Source organism: Mustela nigripes, chromosome 3 (genome assembly GCF_022355385.1).
Source record: "Mustela nigripes isolate SB6536 chromosome 3, MUSNIG.SB6536, whole genome shotgun sequence".
NCBI classification, from domain to species: domain Eukaryota; kingdom Metazoa; phylum Chordata; class Mammalia; order Carnivora; family Mustelidae; genus Mustela; species Mustela nigripes.
Genome location: NC_081559.1, coordinates 190,121,568 through 190,141,676, shown reverse-complemented (window position 1 = coordinate 190,141,676; position 20,109 = coordinate 190,121,568). Strand labels below are relative to the sequence as shown.

The window sequence follows — 20,109 nt, the reverse complement described above, 5'->3', positions numbered from 1 at the left end:
CGGTTGCTCCGCCGCTTGCCGGGAGCCGGCCCCTCCCCCCGGGGTCTATCTTCCCGTCGCTTTGGATTCACTTCTCCGCCGGTCCTACCTTTCAGAAAGTGGTTGTTTTTCTGTTTCCAGAATTGCTGTTCTTCTAGAAGGATATTTTTTAAAAAGGAACCAGCCAGATCATAATCTTAAAAAGACACTATTAAATTTAATTTATATTTGATATGTATCTAAAATGAATCCTAAAATATTTGTATTAGAAAGCCTAAGGAACATCTTGTTTGTTGTCAAATTAAATTTTGTATAACGGAGAAATCTTCACAAAACTGTGAGGCGAGGAAGATTTCGGTAGTTGATTTCATTATCATTGATGAGCTTTTCCTAGGTATTTCATCTGGAGTGTATCTTACCACAATTTAACATACAGAATTTTAAGAGACAGGGTAGGTATAAGAGGCACTAAATTGCATTTGAATTTTTGATGCAAAACCTGAAATGTTTACTTATTCCTTTAACACCCCTTTTCTGCGTACCCGCTGCGGGCCAAGCACTCTGCCAGGGTCAGGGGATGTCAGGATGAGGCCAGGCATCTTGTCTGTCAGCCTCAGGAATCTGGGCAGAGACCTATGTGCATAAAAAGTAGCAGTAAGTGTATGAACTACTACAGGAAGGTTGTGTACCAAATGCTCTGAGAAGCCAGAAGAACAGCTAATTATTCCATCATTTTGTAAAAGCTGTGTTTCAATTGGGTTAATAGACTATTATCCTACCATGTAAAACCTAATAGCTTTGAAAAACCTATAGCACCAGAAAGTTCTCTGGGTGACTGATAGCCATAAACCAGAGGGAGTTAATGTCCTCTCTCGTCACATTCCTGATAGTGCAGTGGGGCCCAAAGATGTTCCTCGTGTGTCCATATGAAGCAGAAACGAGTAATAGGTGCAGAAAACATCAGGTGGCTGAGCTCATAGAGCCCATAAGGGGCTTTGATGCTAACTTGGCCAAAGCTGGTGTTTGGATGAGGTCAGCCAGGATGTGGCTGTGTAAGTAATTTACTCCTGGTTTCCAGGCTAAACTTCGCGAGCGGGAGAGAACAAGCAGGGAAATGATCTCAAACGGGCAGAATGTTTAGAACCACACATTTACAAACCGTCCTGATCCATCCTCAGCCTGAAATTCTGAGTGTCCCTCAGAAAGCTGAGTCATCTGGCGCGGCGGGAGGCATCGTGGCTTTATTTCTACTGTCACTTCTCCTGTTACCCGGGAGATGGTTTCATCTTTCCATCAGGAAGTTCCAGCAGGAGGTTGATTGTTTAAATATCTAGTGCCAGAGTAGAGAAGGCAGATGGACTGGTCCCTTTTGTAATCATCATATGTTGGGCATTACAGTCGGTATTTGAGGTATGCTTCTTTTTTTTTTTTTTTTTTTTTTTTTTTTTTGGCCCTCACAGCCCTCTATAATGTAGGTATTAATATTCCCATTTCACAGATGAGGAAACTGAGGCCTGCCTCCAGCTAAGTCACACACTCAGGAATAATGCCGTCAGTCCTTGGTGGAGCTGGGATTTTGATCTCTGTCTCTTGGTAGACAAAGCTGCTCTCTGTCCAGGACTCTGACCCTTGCTGTTATCCCAAGAAGAGGCACATTTTTGCCTCCTTGCCCTCCCCCCACTTCCCTGCACTGCTTTGATTATATAAGCCTGCAGTTAACGTGTGTAGCTACCAAAACTCAAGGAAAATCCTTAAGCTGTCCGTGCATGAACTAAGCAGGAGGAACATTTCCCAAGTTTAGTGGAAATTACTGAACCATGGGGCACAGAGGGAAAGGAGTGAAGTGTAGGGTTTCTGTGGGTGGTGGTTGTTTTGCTTTTTTGTTCTTATTTTGCATGAAAGAGAAGAATCTGAGATTATACTGCTTTTTTTTTTTCTTTTGGTTTTGTGTTTTCCTTCGCGCGCGCGCGCGCGTGTGTGTGTAGGAAGAAGCGTGTGTGTGTGTGTGTGTGTGTGTGTAGGAAGAAGCGTCACCGTCACCGTGGGGTGGGAGGTGGTCAGCCATTCATTAAATTGTTGGAGCTAACATGTCTGCTAAAAACCTGTGATTTCATCTTCAGCTTCCTTGTATTTTAGATTTTTTAAAGTACTTCCAGGAGAAAAAAATGGAAATTGGATTATCCGACGTTAAATTAAAATCCCGTCTAATAGTGAGCGGTATATTCTTTGGAAATATTGCATTTTTGACAGCACAAGTGATTACAAACAAATCAATAATCGGTGAACACTGAAGAGTCTTCCAAGCTCTGGCAGGAAAAGCAATTAGTGTGGATTGATTTACTGTTATTTATTGTGATGAGGTAATTGCCTCCGCTCGCGCTGTTCTTGAACTTGTGGTACCCCACGGTTTAAAAACATTTATTCTTTTAAATTGTTTAATTTATCTCTGGCCTTATTGTAGAACAGAGATGGCTTTGCGCTTAACTCATGTGAAGACCTGGCTTTCCTCTTTAGCTCCCTAACCCCAGGCTGGGTTTTGTCCCTGCTGTGGCTGAGCCCAGAATGAAGTCCCAACCTTGTGCGCCCAGGCTCATAAATCCTGGAGAGATGCGGCCAGAAACAAATCACGGGAACCTCCTCCCCCCCGCCCCTGCACAGGTGGTGGAGGGTGGCCTTGCCTGGCGGTTCACATGCAGACCACAGTGTGGGGCACCCGACTGGCCTGGATGGTGCGTCGCTGGTGGGATGGGGGCGGGGTACTGATACTCTCACTCACACCGATAACATCGCTTTGAAATCCCAGCCACAGACCTCTCTGAAGGCTGACTGTTGGGAACATGCTTGGCCCCGCTGCTCCTTGGGGTGCGTGCCTTTCCTTTCTGGTACATGTCTCTCTGCCTCTTATCCCTCTTGTCTGTCCCCTGTGGCTATGCACCATTACGCTTTTGTGTGGCCGTCACTTCGGGGCAGTTTCCCAGTCTGCACCCGTGGTTTGTGCTTACTGCTGAGCTTGGCTGGAGAAGGACATGAGGGAGTGAGTGTTCCAGATGCAGATGGTCTTTGAGAATTTCCCTTATGAGCCTCGCCATATGTCTTGCAGTCTTTACAGGCCTGGTCCCTTAAGAGCACGCATACGCATCTTTTTCCTTCTGAGTGGCTCATGTCCCGGTCTCGGCGTGCAGGTGCAGCCTTTGGCGCTGGACCCACGCTGTATTTCTCGTGCTGCCGGGGGAGGGTCTGCTCGGGGCCCTGCTGAAAATGATTCTCAGAGAGCAGGCTGGGGGGAACACTTGAGTCTCCCAGCTCATGTCCTCATCCAGAACGTTCCGGAAGGGCTGCTGGCTTTGCTGGATGACCCTGTGTGGGTAATGGGACTTGGCAGTTGAGAGATTCCATGTGATGAAATGTCTCTGAGTGGAAGTTTCTCGTGGGCACGTTCACCACCGAGCAGGGAGTCGAAGGCGGCAGCCAGCGTGCTGGAGGTTTTGTTTTCGCATGTTCTAGTTTGTGAGTCTGTCGTGCCCAGTACTGCTGTGGGTTGCAGTGGGGTGTAAGCCGTGGCGCCTGAACTCGGGGAGCTTGTGGTCGGCCTGGGAGGTGACACCGACGCCCCTGGGGGTGGAGGGCGGAAGCTCTGTTCTCCGGCGTGTGCTCCTGGGAACACGAGTTCCTTGGATGCTGTAGGCGTCGTGCGGAGGGGATACGGCAGGCAGGGATCCGCAGACGTGTTAGGCCCCAGGAGCCCCTCCTCTCCTTTCCCCAGTGGGTCTCACAGCACTTAGGTTTTGTGAAACAACTTGGTAAATACTGGTTATCAGAGAATCCAAAAGTAGAAAAAAATGGTTTATGAACCCTGCGAACAGCTGTCCCTCCCAGGGCTCCTGAGCGGCCTCAGAGTGACCGCTCAGACCTCTCGCCTGCCTCCGTGTGGCTGCCCCGCTGGGCACGAGGCTTCCTGTGCTGTGCCCCTGTCCTCTGCACACTCCCCGCCACACGCAGGGCTCTGCACACCACCCCGGCTTCACACCTGCTCCTGCTCCCCCCGCCGCTCCTCTCTCAGGGGCTGGGCAGTTCTCTTACCTCCGCCTGGCTCGGTTCACAGGCTTTGCTTTTCTCCCCGACGCTGGAGCTGGCGGGTTATGTGTGACCCGTCTGTGAGCGAGAATGCGAGCTCCGTGACGCACTGGGTTTAGTTTGTGTTCTCTTCCCAGCACGGAGGCGGCACGTAATAAATATTTGTGGAGTGACCCGATGAGTAAATGAGTAAATGCTGCAGAATGTCAGTGGGACAGATGCGTCACGGAAGACAGCTAGGTAGAGCTGGGGCTCCGAGCTCCCGTGAGGCTTGTGGCCCCAAGGACACGTGTTCAACAGCTCTTCCATCACGGGGCGGCCCAGCTGGGGTCTCCGCTCTGTCCTCGGTTCGCTGGGTGGCCTTGAGCCCGCAGGGCTTTCTTTGTCCCGGAGCAGCGCTGGGCAGTGAGGTTAGAGAGAGCCCAAACACGTGTCATTGCTTCTAGAGGGGAGACGCTCGGTCCTGGGGCAACCAAGTGGGGTTCCCAGGGCAGAGGATGCTATAGACCCCCTGCTGGGAGGTGGGCCCTGGGTGATGTGCAGCCTCCATCAGCCCATCGGGAGTCGTCTCTGCGAAGAGCAGGTGCAGTAGCTGTGAGCATATTGTTTCTGAAAGTCGATGCCGACAACCTTGCTTCGTCGTTGTGCTGTGTTCAAGAGCTGTCTCCGTGGAGGTTCCTGTCGGAGGGAGTGCGGGTGACCTTTCTCCAGTGTGTTCTCTGGAAATCTGTAGAAATGCAGGCACAAGGGTTCTTCGGTAGGCGTGTTGTTGACTGGGCCTAATGCAGAGTTCTTGCGGGGAGCAGCAGGTAGCAGGCTCTGCCAAGGGCCGTCCACACAGGGGCTGTGTAGGGCCGGGTCCCTGAGGCAGGAATTTTGGGGAAGCCAGGGGACGACAAGGGGAGTGGTTTGGGCTACCAGAGCTTGTCTGTGCTGGAAATACGACCTTGACAGCAGTGCCTTCTTGTTGATCCTGTTATTGGCAACAAAGCCATTTGCAAAACTGAAAATGTACAAGGAAAAGTTGCAGAAACGGTTTGTCCAGTTCATCTACAGGGAGACGGATGACCCAGAAGGGGTGCCTGTCTGCCACGGGCCTGCGGGCAGTGCGCCTGCTGCCCAGGAGATCAGCTGGCGTGTGCGCTTCGGGCTCAGATGGACCTTTGCTCAACACCCTGGGCTTGACTGGTGACTGGGTCTGTGTACTTCTGCAAGCCACGTAGCCTCCCGGGGCTTCTGCGTCCCCATCTGGAAGATGAGTGCTGTGTCCTCCCATGTGGCTTGGGAGACCTCCGTTGGCAGACGCCGTCGAGGCTCTGATTGGGTGGAAGTCTCCTTATGTCCCAGGTGGAGCAGGGATCCCGGAGCCCCGAATGCTTACTGCTCGGGGTGGCCAGGTGCTGGCTTGCATTCTGGGGAGTCAGTGGCCACCTTGGTCATTAATGAAAGTGACTCCATCTTCCTGTCGGGTTTTCTCCGTGGCACAAGGGCTGCCGTAAATCTCCTAGGTGTCCCGGCGCCGAAGCCCCAGGGAGGCTCGTGTGCAATCCTGTCTCTCCCCCGCGTCACTTGATTTAAGGCCGGCAGTGCTGGAGTTATACTTAGTATTTCCTCCGGCCTGTCATCAGGTCTCCGGTGAGACACTCAGGCTCCACAGCAGGCTTCTTGTTGGACATTTTCGGTCACAGTCAGAGTGTCCGAACACTGGCCCAGTTGTGGTGTCACTATACTCACACAGACGAGACACTGTAAACCTGAAAATCCCGCCTTCCGTGGCAGGGGGTGGATGTCGTCCTTACTGTCGTTCGTATGACGTATGGCTCCCACTTGTTGGATGCTGTGTGTCCTTCTCGGCGCCTGCCGGTTTCGATAACCATCAAAAAGCTTGTGAAGAGGGGTTTTTATGTCACATATTTACCCATTTAATCATCTGTTATGTTTACTTTTACTATCCTGAGATGGAATGTATGTCCAGAATATTGCACACACGTGAATGTGTGGTGTGACGGGTGAGAGTGACGTGAACAGTGACGTGAACACACGCGAGCCGCTGCTCAGAAGGGACCGTTGCCTGTAGTCCGGTCCCTCCCTCCACGGGGCCTTCCTGAGTGCACCCCACCTGTCTCCCAGAGGCGACCACTAGCCTGCCTTCTCTGACAGTGACTCTGCTTTCTCTGTGCTTTTACCACCCGTGCGTGTGTCCCTATACAAGTAACGTAGCATGGCACGCCCTTGAACTTGATGTTACAGCTGTCCGTGGATCTGTGTGTGGGATGTATGTTGTTTTGCATGTTTGTTTGTTTGGAACTTGGCTTCTTTGCTGAACATTACGTTGGCAAGACTGCTCGGAATTCTTGCCTGTAGCTCTCCCTCGCTTTTCTGTGGCATCACACTCTACTGTGCGAACGGTCCCCTGCCTTGTGGCCCTTTGCGCATGCGTTGCCTTCCTACATGGTTTTGTTTCGTTTTCATGATCATTAATGAGGTGGAGGCCCTTTTCATCTATTTTTTGGTCCTTTGGATTTCTTTCTCTTTCTTTTTCTTTCTCTCTCTCTCTCTCTTTTTTTTTTTTTTTTTGGTAGACCATTCAAATACTTTTCCATTTTTCTATTGAGTGGTGGTGTTCTAATTTGTTTTCAGGAATCCTTTATATACAGTTGACTTTTTTTAAAAAAAAATATTTTATTTATTTGAGAGAGAGTGAGTGAGAGAGAGAAAGAGCATGAATGGGGGAGGGGTAGAAGCAGAGGGACAAGCAGACTCCCCGCTGTACAGGGACCCGGACGTGGGACTCGATCCCAGGACCCTGAGATCATGACCTGAGCCGAAGGCAGATGTGTAACCCACTGAACCACCCAGGCACCTCCGACATAGAGTTGACTCTTGAACAACATGAATTTGAACTGCACAGTCCACTTACATGCAGAGTCTTTTCAATAAATACAGTACTGTGAATGTGTTTTCCTTATGATTTTAAGTAACATTTTCTTTTCTCAAGCTTGCTTTACTCTAAGAATGCAGGATAGTGTACTTAGACACAGCATGTGCTACTCAACTCTGTGGAACCAGTAAGCCTTCCAGTCAGCAGAGCCTGCTCCTAGTTAAGCTTTCAGGGAGTCAGAAGTTGTGGGTGGACTTCCGGCTGTGTGGGGTTGGCACTTCGGTCCCCCATTGTTAAGGGGTCGGTTGCCTGTATTTTGGGGGTTACATGTTGTGAATGCAATGACTTATTCTGTGGCTTTCCCCACTCTTTATAACGTTTTTAATTAATTAATTAATGTATTTATTATTATTTATTTTTTAAAGGTTTTGATTTATTTAAGTAATCTCTACACCCAGCATGGGGCTGTAACTCAGTAACCCCGGGAACAAGAGTTGCGTGCTTCATGCTTCTCCAGCTGAGCCAGCCCTGCCCCACCCTTACAGTGCCTATTAATGTTCTCGAGTTCAAGGGCCGCCTAGATGGCTAAGCATCTAACTCCTGGTTTTGCTCCAGGCGTCATCCCATGGTCATGATCCCAGGGTCCTGAGATAGAGCCCCATGTCGAGCTCTGCTCTCGGCGCAGATTCTGCTTGAGATTCTCTCTCTCTCTGCCCCTTCTCCCCACAAGTGCCCTCTCTCTCAAATCTTTTTAAACCACGTTCTTAAATTTAACATCATTTGAAAAAAGTCTTACCCAGATTTTTAGTTTCTGTTGTTGTTGGGATGGTTTGCTGGACTGACCTTACATGAGTCACTAACAAAGAGAAAGGGGATTTTTCTTTCTCATTTAGCTGCGCGAGTGTAGTCAGGGCCCACCATGCTGGGCCCTGCGCTGGCTCCAGGGACGCACTGACAAGCATGTCCAGTACAGATTCTGTTCTCAAAGGGCCACAGCTTGTGGGGATGTGGCCGTGCTGGTAACAGTCATGCAGGAGCAAGATCAGAGCCCTGGGTGATCTTGCTGGGGTGCTGGGGTGGTGGGGGTGGACGGTGGAGGAGAAGGAGATGCCCATCTTCCTGGGACCTGGAGAACGTTTCAGAGGTAAACGGGGTGGGGGCTGGGAGTAGCCTGTGAGCTAACCCTTCTGAAGAAGAAATAGGAGCTTCTCTGGTGAACATTTCCCTTTTTATGACCTACAGGACAATGCATGGGCATCTTTGCTCACTTGGGAATAAAGGAAATGTTGAACTCATCAAATTTGGCTGAAATCTGTGAAGCCTAGCACGATTGTCTTCTCTCAGAGCAAAGGGGACGCTGGGGAGGGGGTGTATATTCCTTTGTATCATCCCGTGGCTCACGCTTTGGGGATCTAGGATTTGAGGCTGTGCTCAGAATGTGCTCAGAATGAGAGGATTGGGGCACCTGGGGGGCTCAGTCGGTTAAGTGTCTGCCTTTGGCTCACATCATGACCCCAGGGTCCTGGGATCAAGCCCCACAGGGAGCCTGCTTCTCCCTCTGTCAGCAGCTCCCCCTGCTTGTCTTTTCTCTCATTTTCTCTCTCTGACAAATAAGTAAATAAAATCCTAAAAAAAAAAAAAAAAAAATGAGTGGATCAGCAGCAAATACAAGTGGATTGGTCTGCTCAGTCAGGACAGCCTGGTTCGCACACACGATGTAGGACCTGCCACACGAAGACAGTCACATCTCCTCTTGTTCTGGTTCTTGCAGTGTTAGGATCGGTCGCTTCTTTCCAAGGTAGTTGAGAGGGGCCAGAGTCTGTCCCAAGACACTTGGGTAGAAGGAGCACTGGGGAAGAGAGCAGAAATGGACGCCTCCTAAAACACCTGGAGGGGGACCCACCTCAGTCCCAGAAGTTGTCCTGGCGGTTGCCCCAGTAGAGGAAGGCAGGGTGGGAGCGTTGTTAAGGAAGAAGGAGGATCCTGACAGCATGAGAGGAAGCCAGAGGAATGGAAAGGTTGGGGCAGCTGGCTCGGTTGAAGCGAGGTGGCAGGTGAGGTCCTCGGCGGCTCTGCGCACTCTCAGGAGACCCGCAGGGCCCTGGGGCCGTTGATGCAGACACTTGTTCCAGTAATAGACCCCTCAGGGACTTGAGTTTGGTCCATGGCTGTGCTGCCCTGGGACGGTCTGCTGGTGGGCTTTTCTGTCCAGACGGCAGACTGAGAAAGGAGCCCGTGCTGTTGGGGCCTAGTGATGCGGGCCGAGCAAGGACAGGGTTGTGGTCAGAGGAGACGCAGGCCCCAGCAGGGGGGTGGCATGGGCTCTTTGAAGTTTAGGGCAGTTTGAGCAGCGACATGACAAGGTCCGTCTGGTGTACAACTTTAAATCATCTTTCTCCGGAAGGAAATGCAGACAGGTCGGCAAGGAGGCTCGGGAGACCAGTGCGGGCCGTCTGGCCATCCCAGTGGCTGTGGGACTTGGCAGGAGGCAAAGTCTGCAGACTCAGGCCTTGAGCCGAGGACACTGAGCCCCTGTGCAGGCGCTCTCCTTCCTCATGAGATGCTCTTGGGCAGAAGTCAAGCTCAGGGCCTGGGGTCAGTTTTGTTTGGTTTTGTTTTGTTTTTATCTTAACCTTTGCATGTTTCTGATTACTTAAAACATACATTCTGTTCTAGAAATCCTGAAAAACGGAAACATGAAGACAAGTGAACGACGTATATGTAACCCTAGTCATGCCCTCTGCTCACTCTTTGATCTTTCCTTCCAAGTTCTCTCAGGCCTGCGGGGATCCGGGAGCTGGCGGCCTCTGCCGTAAAGTGCTGGTCCCGAGGGAGTGTTCTCGGGGCAGCTCATTTTAAGTAGTCCTGAGCTTGGTCCCTGCATGCTGGTCCAGGTGCTGGAGTAACAGTGATCAAAAGAAATTGTGCCCTCCTGGTGTTTGTATTCTCATGGAGGGAGTAGACCATAAGCACAAGTAAATTGCATGTTATATTAGAAGGTAATAAATGCCGTAAGAAGCAAAGCAGTCAAAAATTGTAAGGGGTGCCCGGGCAGGGAGAGAGGGGACCTCACAGGAACAGTGACTTCAGACCGTGACCTTGGACTCCATGTTGCCTACAATGTCAAGGTAGCATGCGCCCAGCAGAGCTGGGGATGTAAGCCGGTGAGTCTGGTTTTCTGGGGCTCTTTCCTGGGAGGTTACTGGGTGGGAAAAGCCCACAGAGCGGTGAGCTTGATGTCACCGCGTGCCGGTGGTGGTGATGACAGAGCGGACTTTCTGAACACTTGCTCACCATCCGTGTAACCTCTGTGGGCCCCCCAGTAGTCGTGTGCCATCAGTATTTTCCCTGCCTCGATCTCCGAGGAGGAAACCCAGAAGCCAGAAGTTCCGGTGTGTGCCCAAGGCTTCAGGGATAGTGGATGGTGGCCAGTTGTGCTGGAGGAGGTGGACCCAGCTGTCCCAGCAGCAGCTTTGGTTTGGGATTGGTCCTCGCTCAGCCTTGGTCGGTGTTTGGGGACTGTGGTGGTTTTAGCTCTTGGAGAGGGCCCGTGTCAGGAGCCCCTGCTACCCCCTGACCGTCCTTATGCTCAGAATGTTTTCTGAAACTGCATCTTGCTCCCTCTGTGGTTTGGCCCCTGCTGTGTTTGATGGCCCGTTTCCTACTTCCCGGGAGTTCCCCTTTGGCCTGTTCTTGGCCTGGCATCCCTGGTCGTGCTGTCCCCAGGAGGGAAGCTGTGGGATTTCAGCGTCCTCACCCCGGGCACCCTGGCCTTAGCAGGCAAAAACCTTACCGTCTGCACTTTATTATTCTTTGTAAATTTTGGGGAGATGTAAATCCTGGAGTGTTTGCTTTTCACGGTTACTTCTCTGATTTTTTCCCTATCATTTTAGGCTATAATCTTTGACTCTGAAAATGACCACAGGATGATAATAGTCAACATTTACAAGACGCTGTGGGGGGTGGGGCAGCCTCCAGCCTCAGACCGGCTGGATGCATCCCTCTGTGTCCAGGTTCCTTGGGGGAGGGTCACAGGCTGGGCCTGGGACCCAAAATCCAGTGACTTTCACAAGGCAGCTGATCTGCGTGGCCCCGGGAAGGGTGAAGTTGTCCCTGGATCCTGGAGTTAAGTCTGTAGGACCAAGAATCACTGTGGCTGCCCCTTCCTGCCTCTTAGGCTGGCTGGCCACTCAGCACTGGCATTAGAGCATTTTCTTTGTTCTTTCTGATTGTGTGTAAATGCCAGTGTTCCAAAAATAATGTTATAATATTTGCCTATTTAGGAGATGAAGGCACTTCGAAGTGTTCTAGCTTCTATTTTAACTTGGCAAATAATCACATCCTGGGGTTTTAGACATCTTGTTCTCTGCTCGGTAGGTAGATGAGAGAGCCTGGTTAATTTTTGCCTTTGTCCCAGGTCCTTTTGTTTAATCAGTCCTTGTGGGCTAAGCCACGGGGCCCAGTGTAGCACGTGGAATGTGCTGCAGAGTGTCCCGTGAGCAGAGAGTGGCCTTGTAGATGGTGGCGTCCCCAGGGAGCATCTCAGGCTTTGTCCCTGCGTTGACTTCCTGGCGTCTTTCTCTCTGAGAACGGCCCTCAGGGGAGTAACGCGTTTCCTTCATAGGCTGGGATGGAGCTTTTTTCTGTGCTGCTGTGACAGACTGGGGAGCAGGGTGAATTCTGGAGCGGTTTCTGAGGAAGCCTGGACAAGACTGTATAATTAGCTGAATAGTAAAAGGAAAAGTGTAGGATGGTGTTCAGGTTTCTGCCTCCGAGCGGTGAGCTGATTTTGCAGAAAGCGAGTTGGGAATTGTGTGTGTTTATTTGGAGAGGCCTGGAGAGCTTCCCTGTAGAGATACCTGGAAGGTGGTGGAGAATTCCTGTTTGTGGTTTGGGAGAGATCACCGCTGGATATAGATCAAGCTGGCGAAATGATCATTGGAACCACAGCAGGAGAACAAACAGACCCAAGGACAGAACCTTGGAGAAAGCCAGCATTTCTCATCGTCCCACCCCCATCCCCTGTACTGAGACCTGGGGCCGCCATGGACTGCTCCTTCTCTCCTACTCCTGCGGGCGGCCAAGCTGCTTGTGTTCCCAGATAGGCCCCAGAGGCACACCTTGGATTCATGTAGCCGTCTGCTGGACGGTCGGAGAGCATGTGGCTCAGAGGGATACTGATAATGCCCTTCACTGGGAGTCAGGGCGTGGGACGTCCATCCATCACTCATCTGATGGCCAGGTCCCACTGGGTTCCCCAAGGGGCCTGAGCAGCCACCCCTTTCCTCCCCACCAAAGCAATGCAAGGTGGCAGCAAGGCTGCATGGCGCATTGCATCCTTACCTTGAAAGCGCTTGCCCTGCGTGGGTGCAGGGGGTTGGAAGTGAACTGACCAGGTGGATTTCCCCAGTGGCGGACAGCTGTGGGTGGATGCGTGTGTATATGCGCACGCTTGCAGGTGCATGCTGTGGGGGAAATGACTTAGTTAAAGAAGCAGGTATATCGGGGAATTAATTGTGAGGGGAGCTACTTTGAAAGACATTCACTTGAACAACAATAACAAAAAAAGTAAAATGATAAATTACTGTATTCCTTTCTTTCATTGTTTTTTTCTTGATCAAGAACAAAGGTCAAAATAAGACAAGAACTGAAAGCAACCAAACTGAGCAGAGACCCTTCCTGCTCTGGGGATGCCTTGTGTGGTCCTCGTGGAGGGAGAACTCCGCATTCTGAGCATCATCCCTGGACCCCGTGCCCCGAGCCTGTCCCCAGGGGCAGCCTGCGCATCACAGGCTTTGGGGGTGTCAGACACACGGGGTGGGAGAGGAGCGGAGGAGGACATCGGGATGAGTCCCGCGTCGTCTTCCTTGGGGCTTCCCTTCCCTAACCCGTCCTCTTTGTCCCTACAGCCTTTCCGCTGTGCCCACTGCCACTACTCCTGTAACATATCCGGCTCTCTGAAGCGACACTACAACAGGAAGCACCCCAACGAGGAGTACGCCAACGTGGGCACCGGGGAGTTGGCGGCCGACGCGCTCATCCAGCAAGGTAGGCGGCGTGCCCCCTGGCCGGGCTGCGGCATCTTACAGCTCCGTCCCGATGCCTGGGCGTGTTTGGTTCATTCTCCGTGGTCACGGCTGTGCTCCATCCCGCACCCCCTCTGCTGTGTATCAGCATTCCTTCTTGCCTTGCTGGAAATCTGAAATGAAAGAGGTCATGACTACGCACAGATTTTACTACCCACCCCACAGCGTTCAGTATTGCCTTCAGTTGTTTGTCTCTGTGGACCTTTTTGGAGATGAAAGTTCATGGCTAAAGTGAACATTTTGTTTTCTTTTGACACGTGGTCTCACTCATTATAACTCCCAAAGGCTTTCTGGGATCCAGCATCCAGTGGCAGGACCCCATTTATTTGGCCGCGCTCCTGTTGGACACTGGAGGGTTTCCAGATTTTCCCTTTATTGCAGTTATGAATAAAGCCATGACAAACACATCTGTAGGTGAGGTTCTTTCGATGATCCGGAAGTATTTATTGTGTGCTCAGATTACTTACTCATCCTGAAAAGGATAAACCATTTAGAACATTTAAACTGAAGAGAACAGATGAGGGGTGCCTGAGTGGCTCTGTTCGTTGGGGTCTGACTCTTGCTTCTCACTCAAGTCATCCTCTTGGGGTCCTGAGGCGGAGCCCCGCATCAGGCTCCACAGCGAAGGTGGAGCCTGCGTAAGTCTCCCTCCTCCCCTTCTCTCTCTCTCTCAAGAAAAAAAAAAAAGAAAATAGAGAAACAGAAAAGAGAATGGATGAAAACTGCTACTATTTTTGAAAAGTATGGGCGATTTTTTTTCTCTGCCTCTTTCAGGGAATGATCACATATTCCCATTTGAGGAGGTTTAGCTCATGTGCTGTTGCCACACAGGGAACTGCCGTCATATTTATATCTGTGCTTCACTAATTCAACTAAGAAAATGATGGCCGCGTACAGTACAGCAGTTTTTACTACTTCCTGAGTCCCGTGACTCTTAGAAACCAAGGACCGTTTTAGAAATCCGCCCCGCAGTGAACATGGCTGTGGGGCGGTTAACCCTCCAGCTGCTGCAGGCTCCGCTCGCTGGGCTCGCCATGCAGTGCATCTCCATATAAAACAAATGAATTGAATTGACTGAATCCTTCAGCCCTTCCGGTGACAGGGCTGATGTTTGGAAATAGGTAACGGCATCAAACATTAACGGCATTGGGATAGTTTTAGAGCCACTCATCGGGGCTAATGGGGAGTGTGTGCCTTGTGTTTAAGTGACTGTTTCCTGGAGCTGGAGACCATGCTGGCGTCATGGGGGGCCCTGGCTCTTCTCTTTGCCCTCCTCCCTTAGCTGCGCATTCCGGCGAGTTACCTGGCCTCCCCAGCTCCGGGCCTTCACCTGACAATGGAGCTGATGGGGCCACCTCGTGTGACGGTGGACAGGGTCAGAGGAGGGAACACCTGAGTGGCACTCAGTGTGTTCTCATTCTCTTTCTCTCTTTTTTTTTTAACCCCTCCTAAAAACATCTAAGATTTCTAGAGCCATTGCATCATTTTTGATGACCCCCATCCTGGAATCACAGAGGAGAGAACCAGTTGCCTTCAAGTCACCGTAGATTGCTGGAGAAGCAGGCTAAGACATTCCTTCTAACATTTCCTTCACACTGTCGGGGTGGATTGGCAGAAAATAGACCTTGACTGTGGCTGTTGGGACAGGCGCGGGGCTCTGATTGATGATCCTATCACCGCTCTCTGCCTCCAAACTTTCATCATTGCCTTGCAGTGCCAAACTGTTGCCTGACCTCCGTTTTCAGTTAGCTTCCTCAGACGGTCGTCTCTTGGCCTTCCCTGACAGCGTCTGGCTTTAATTTTCATCTTCGCGGGGGTGTGTTTGGTCTTTTTCACGTGTGCACGCATGTGTGTGTGAGTGCGTGTGTGTATGTGTGTGTATACACATACATATGCATTTCCTCTGTGTGTGTGTGTGTGTGTCCACATACATATGCATTTCCAGGGCTCCCTTTGGGAGACATAGTGAGAAAGGAAACACCGGCACGTCTCTAAACTCGTAAGAGACGTTGATTGTGCCATTGTGTTGTGGCGGGAGGCTGGTCTCCGGAATCAGAGAGCTGGTTGAGCAGGAACACAGCGCAGGAGTCTCCAGAGCACGGAGCTGTCCCCGTTCCCCTGTCTGGGAGAAGGAGCGGGCACGGAGGGGCAGAGTGGGAGGGATGTGCTTACGGTGTGTGGGATGCTGGGTCCTCGGGGACCACTGGAGTTCTTCCTTCTCTTTGGATTAGTTGCAAGTGATTCCCCGCCCCCCACCACCTGGTTTTGTGTTTCTCTTCTTCTCATCAAAAGGTAGGTTCTTGGGACTTTGTAATTTCTTGTTTTGATACGGAGGAATATGTGTTAGAATAACAATAACAGACCGTGAACCGAATGCAGTTTTTTCTCCGAACGATGTTACGGCTTTCCTGCACCACATGTGGGGATCCTTGCCCGTGCCCTGATTTCAGTGCCGTCACACTGGGATGCAGGCACAGCTCTCAGCTGTGGACGAAGGTTCTCCCATGCACAGTGCTCAGGGGTTTGGGAAGGATGTCAGTGCCCAGTGTTGTGCAAGAGGTAGGGAAGGGGGCCTACAAGGCCAAGGTGTTTCTGTTCTTGTAGGTTTCTGGGGCATGGTACCGTGGTGCTCTCAAGGAGTCTGGGTTATTTTCTGTGGGCTTCCAAAGCCCCTTGGAACGGCGGCTGCTCGGGCATCCACCAGCAGTGTCCTGTAAGTGTTCACCTCCCACGAGCAGGGAGTTTCCAGTCTCTGTGGGGGAGGGATCTCGACTGTGGCCCATTTTAAGCTACCAGTGTGATGTCACGAACTGGGAACAGGCGGGCACAGCTGGCCTGGGAGCTGTTGAAGCCAGCTCCAGCGCTTCTGGCCCTCAGGGCGCAGGGGTGAAAATGCCAGCGAGGTGTCCCCAGGGCCCCTTCAGGATGCACCCGTTCTCGAGAATCTGGGGCTTTCTGGTCATTAAACTTCTCCTGAATGGTGTGTCCGTGCTTTATTCCCTGCTTTTATTTGATGTACTTCTGATCATTGGAAGGCAGGTCAGACAATCTCTTATCTTGTTTTCTCAGCCCATCTCTTGTTCATTAATACAGACCGAAGGCATTTTCTCACGCAAATGCACGTTTTCACGTTGTATTGCTGCTGTGGGCCTGCCCATTTTTCCTCCTGAGATGCGCCTCAGGAAGCCAGCTCACTCACCGGTCCCCTCGATCACGGGGTGACAGGCACAGGATACTTTGGTGCCAAGCTTCTCACACTATTAGCTCACTCCTGAAGCTCACAGCAGGACAGAGATGGCACTTAACAGGACGCTCATTCCCCAGTCACCTCAGAGGGGCCCGGCAGGTCCCTCCAGATTATCAGCATGAGAGCAGGGATGGGGTCAGGTGGGCCTGGAGCCGGGGTATCTGATCCCTCTGGCCCTGGGTGACTTCCTTAACTCCTCTGAACCTTGGTGTTCCTCATCTCTGCAGAGGAGAGGCTCATATCTGCCCAGCAGCGGCGGCAGACATTCAGACTTACTCTCCAAGGTCCAAGCCTGTGCCCGACACATAGCACTTCATAATTAGCTCAAATTTACTTTTCTGTTGATTCCCGTGTTCCTATCTCTTGTGCTCCTGCTGTGCTTAGCATCGTGCTGGACGCTGGGGTATGGTGGGTATATCTCTGCTGTGGCCTGGGCTGGGGACTGGGGACGAAGGCTGGGAAGGTCCTCCAAGGCTCCATATTCTGACTGTAACAGAACAGGTGTGTTCCTGCCAGCAGCTCCCACATTGCTCGCGGGAGGAGAATGCGAGGCTTCTCCCCAGTGCTGACCCTTCTCCAAGCCCCGACAGAGGGTCACTGAAGCCAGCGTACTGGTTGGGATGGGGAGCAGTGGGAGGAGTAGGCTCAGAGAGAAGTCTTCGTTTGTGGCATCTGCTAAAATCTTTGCATCATTTTGGGGCCCCTGGGTGGCTCAGTTGGTGAAGCGTCTGCCTTTGGCTCAGATCATGATCCCAGAGTCCTGGGATGGAGCCCCGCATCGGGCTCCGTGCTTAGCAGGGACCCTGCTTCTCCCTCGGCCCCTCCCCCACTTGTGTCCTCTCGACCTCTTAATTTAAAAAAAAAATAAAATCTTTGCATTATTTTGAGCTACCCTATGAAAGGAATATTCGTGTGTGTATGTGTGCACCTTGGATGTATATCCATATCGTAGCTTTTCATACCAAATTCAGGAAAAGTAGCACAGAAGGAAATCCAGAAACCGTCAGCTAACACAGAAATCATTTATCTGATGTTGGGACATTTGAGTTTTAGAACTATTTATATTAAGGCCCAGATTCTGTACATTACTGGCAGATGCTTGCTGTGGTGTGATGTCATCATTGGTTGTTATATGTTAATTTCTCTCTTACAGACGCCCTGTGAGGTCATCAGTCCTTTTTTCTTTCTTTCTTTCTTTTTTTTTTTTTTTTAAAGATTCATTTATTTATTTCAGAGAGAGAGAGCATGCAGGTGCACACAGGTGGGGAAGGGCAGAGGGTGAGAGAGAGCGAGAATCCCAGGCTGCCTCCCCGCTGAGTAGGGAGCCCAGTGAGAGGGTTGAACTCAGGAGCTTGAGAGCCTGATGTGAGCAGAAATCAAGAGTCCGATGCTTGGGGCACCTGGGTGGCTCAGTGGGTTAAAGCCTCTGCCTTCGGCTCAGGTCATGATCCCAGGGTCCTGGGATCGAGCCCCGAGTCAGGCTCTCTGCTCATCAGGGAGCCTGCCTCCCTCTCTCTCTCTGCCTGCCTCTCTGCCTACTTGTGATCTCGGTCTGTCAAATAAATAAATAAAATCTCAAAAAAAAAAAAAAAAAAGAGAGAGAGAGAGAGATGTTTTCCCGACTGCACCACCCAGGTGCCCCTCATTGTTCCTGTTTTAAAGTGAGGAGACACGGAGTGGGGGGCAGTGATCAGCCCAGGTGACAGAGTGTGCAGGTGGCCGAGCCACACCCAGCTCTGGATTCACAGTCTGGATTCTTACTGCGGAGGGGCTGATGCCCCCTGAGGTTTGTCTCAAACATGAACTTACTGAGGAGGGAGAGAAGGAAGTGGCCTAGTGCTGTTCTGGAACAGCCATCGGTTCACATGGGCTAGTGGTCACCTGCTGCTCTGTTGGAAGGTCACACACATGGGGTGCTGTTGACTTTGTCTCTTGTCTTTGTCTCCGGGTCTAGTTGCTGGTCTGACTCAGGGCTAACTCTGCTTGTCTGGAGGGTCTCAGATGACAGGACTTTGGGGGGCATGTGAAGGGACCCGGAGGGATGGTGGAGACTTGCTTAGGGCTCTTGTTTCCCTAGTGGTCCTCCATGGGTTTGGGGACACCAGCCTGGCTAATAATAAAATGCACTCTGTTGTTCCTCTGCTCTGTTCCTTTACACTGTTTTTTCTGAAGGTCTCCTGGGAAGCAGAGCTGGGGGTTGAGAGAGGTTCCGAGGCTGTCTGACAGCTGCCATGTGACCAGGGCCCTCCACCTGAGACTCCCACAGGATGAAAATGACGATCCTGCTTCTGAGCTGGGGCTCTAAGTCCCAGGACAGGCACCGAATTAAGACAACAAGAAGTGAGAACGTTCACAAAGTCCAAGTCCACATTTTACTGCTTTATGTTGTACAATCGCAGTGCTCCGAATCTGCTTTCCTTTGATAATTGAGCTCCTTCGTTCAGTGGCACTTTAGGGCCTGTATGAGTCTCTTACTGCAGCTGTAGTAAATGACCAGAGACGTGGTGGTGGTTTAAACCACACAGATTTATTATCCTACAGTTCTGAAGGTCTCAGTGGCCCAGACAGGTCTCACAGGCCAAAGTCAGGTTTGCTGACAGATCCGTATTCATTCCGGACTCTCCAGGGGACACCATTCTCCTGCCTTGTCCGGCATCCAGAGGCTGCCCGCATGCCTTGCCTGGAGTCCCTTCCTTCCCCACCCTCACGGTCTTCCTCCGGTTGCTTCTCGGTGACCCGCCTTCTGCCTCCTCTTTGTCAGGACCCTTGCGTTTCCACTAGTCCTGCCTGGACCACCCAGAACAATCTCCCATCTCCAGATCCTTGGTCAGTCCAGCTGCCAAGTCCCTTCTTGGTGCGAGGTAACACTCCCCTGTTGCAGGGATCAGGATCAGAACAACATTTTCTCTTTTTCCATGTTTATTTACTTATCATTATAACAGAATCCCCCGTACTGTTTTTACGGTTTATCCATGCCCACTCCATTCCCGACTGGCAGCTCCTGGGGGCCCGGATCCCCAGCTCTATCAATAGAGCCCAGTCCGGTTTGCAAACAGATCCCCACTGCTTCCCACCCCCGACCCCGCCCGGCGTTACTGAGATGTCATTCACAAAGCTGCAAGAAGTTTTAGGATTCTCATCCTCCAGTCAGCTCCTACACTGGTCACCTCACACATTAATCCTCTCTCGCTGTTGTTGAGAATGTTTTAAGTTGTACTCTCTCTCTTTTTTTTTTTTTTTTTAAAGATTTTATTTATTCATTTGACACAGAGATCACAAGTAGGCAGAGAGAGAGGAAGGGAAGCAGGCTCCCCACCTAGCAGAGAGCCCGATGCAAGACTCGATCCCAGGACTCTGGGATCACGACCTGAGCCGAAGGCAGAAGCTTTAACCCACTGAGCCACCCAGGTGCCTCTCAAGTTGTACTCTTTTCGAGAACTTCAGTTATGAACGATTGTCACTGTGTTTCACCGTAGACCCTCAGACCTTACGCGCCTTGTAACCACAAGTGCGTACTCTTTACCAGCCTCTCCCTCCTCCCCTGTCCTCCAGCTCCTGCCAACCACTGTTCTACTCCGTTTCTGTGAGTTCAGCTTTGTTTTTTTGAGTCCCCGTGTTAGTGATCACCATGCAGTATTTGTCTCTGTGCCTGACTTATTTCACTGGGTATATACCCTCTAGGTCCATCCATGTCGAAAATGTCAGGATTTCTTTCCTCTCCGTGGCTTACTGATATTCCTGTGTGTGCGTGTGTGTGCTGCACACGTGTGCGCACACTGTGTCTTCTTTATCCATCATGTTGGTGGACACTGAGGTTGTTCCAGACCTTGGCTACTGTGGAT

The 20,109-nt window shown here is 51.2% G+C and overlaps 1 protein-coding gene across 1 annotated transcript in view; it reads left to right on the top strand.

The window, feature by feature from the left end:
- The window catches only part of ZFAT (zinc finger and AT-hook domain containing), a 188,897-nt gene that overhangs the window by 132,277 nt on the left and 36,511 nt on the right, over positions 1 to 20,109 (top strand). Inside the window, exon 12 of the mRNA XM_059395207.1 lies at positions 12,844 to 12,982. Within this exon, the coding sequence (XP_059251190.1) occupies positions 12,844 to 12,982 (139 nt within the window). The remainder of the gene's footprint in view (positions 1 to 12,843; positions 12,983 to 20,109) is intronic.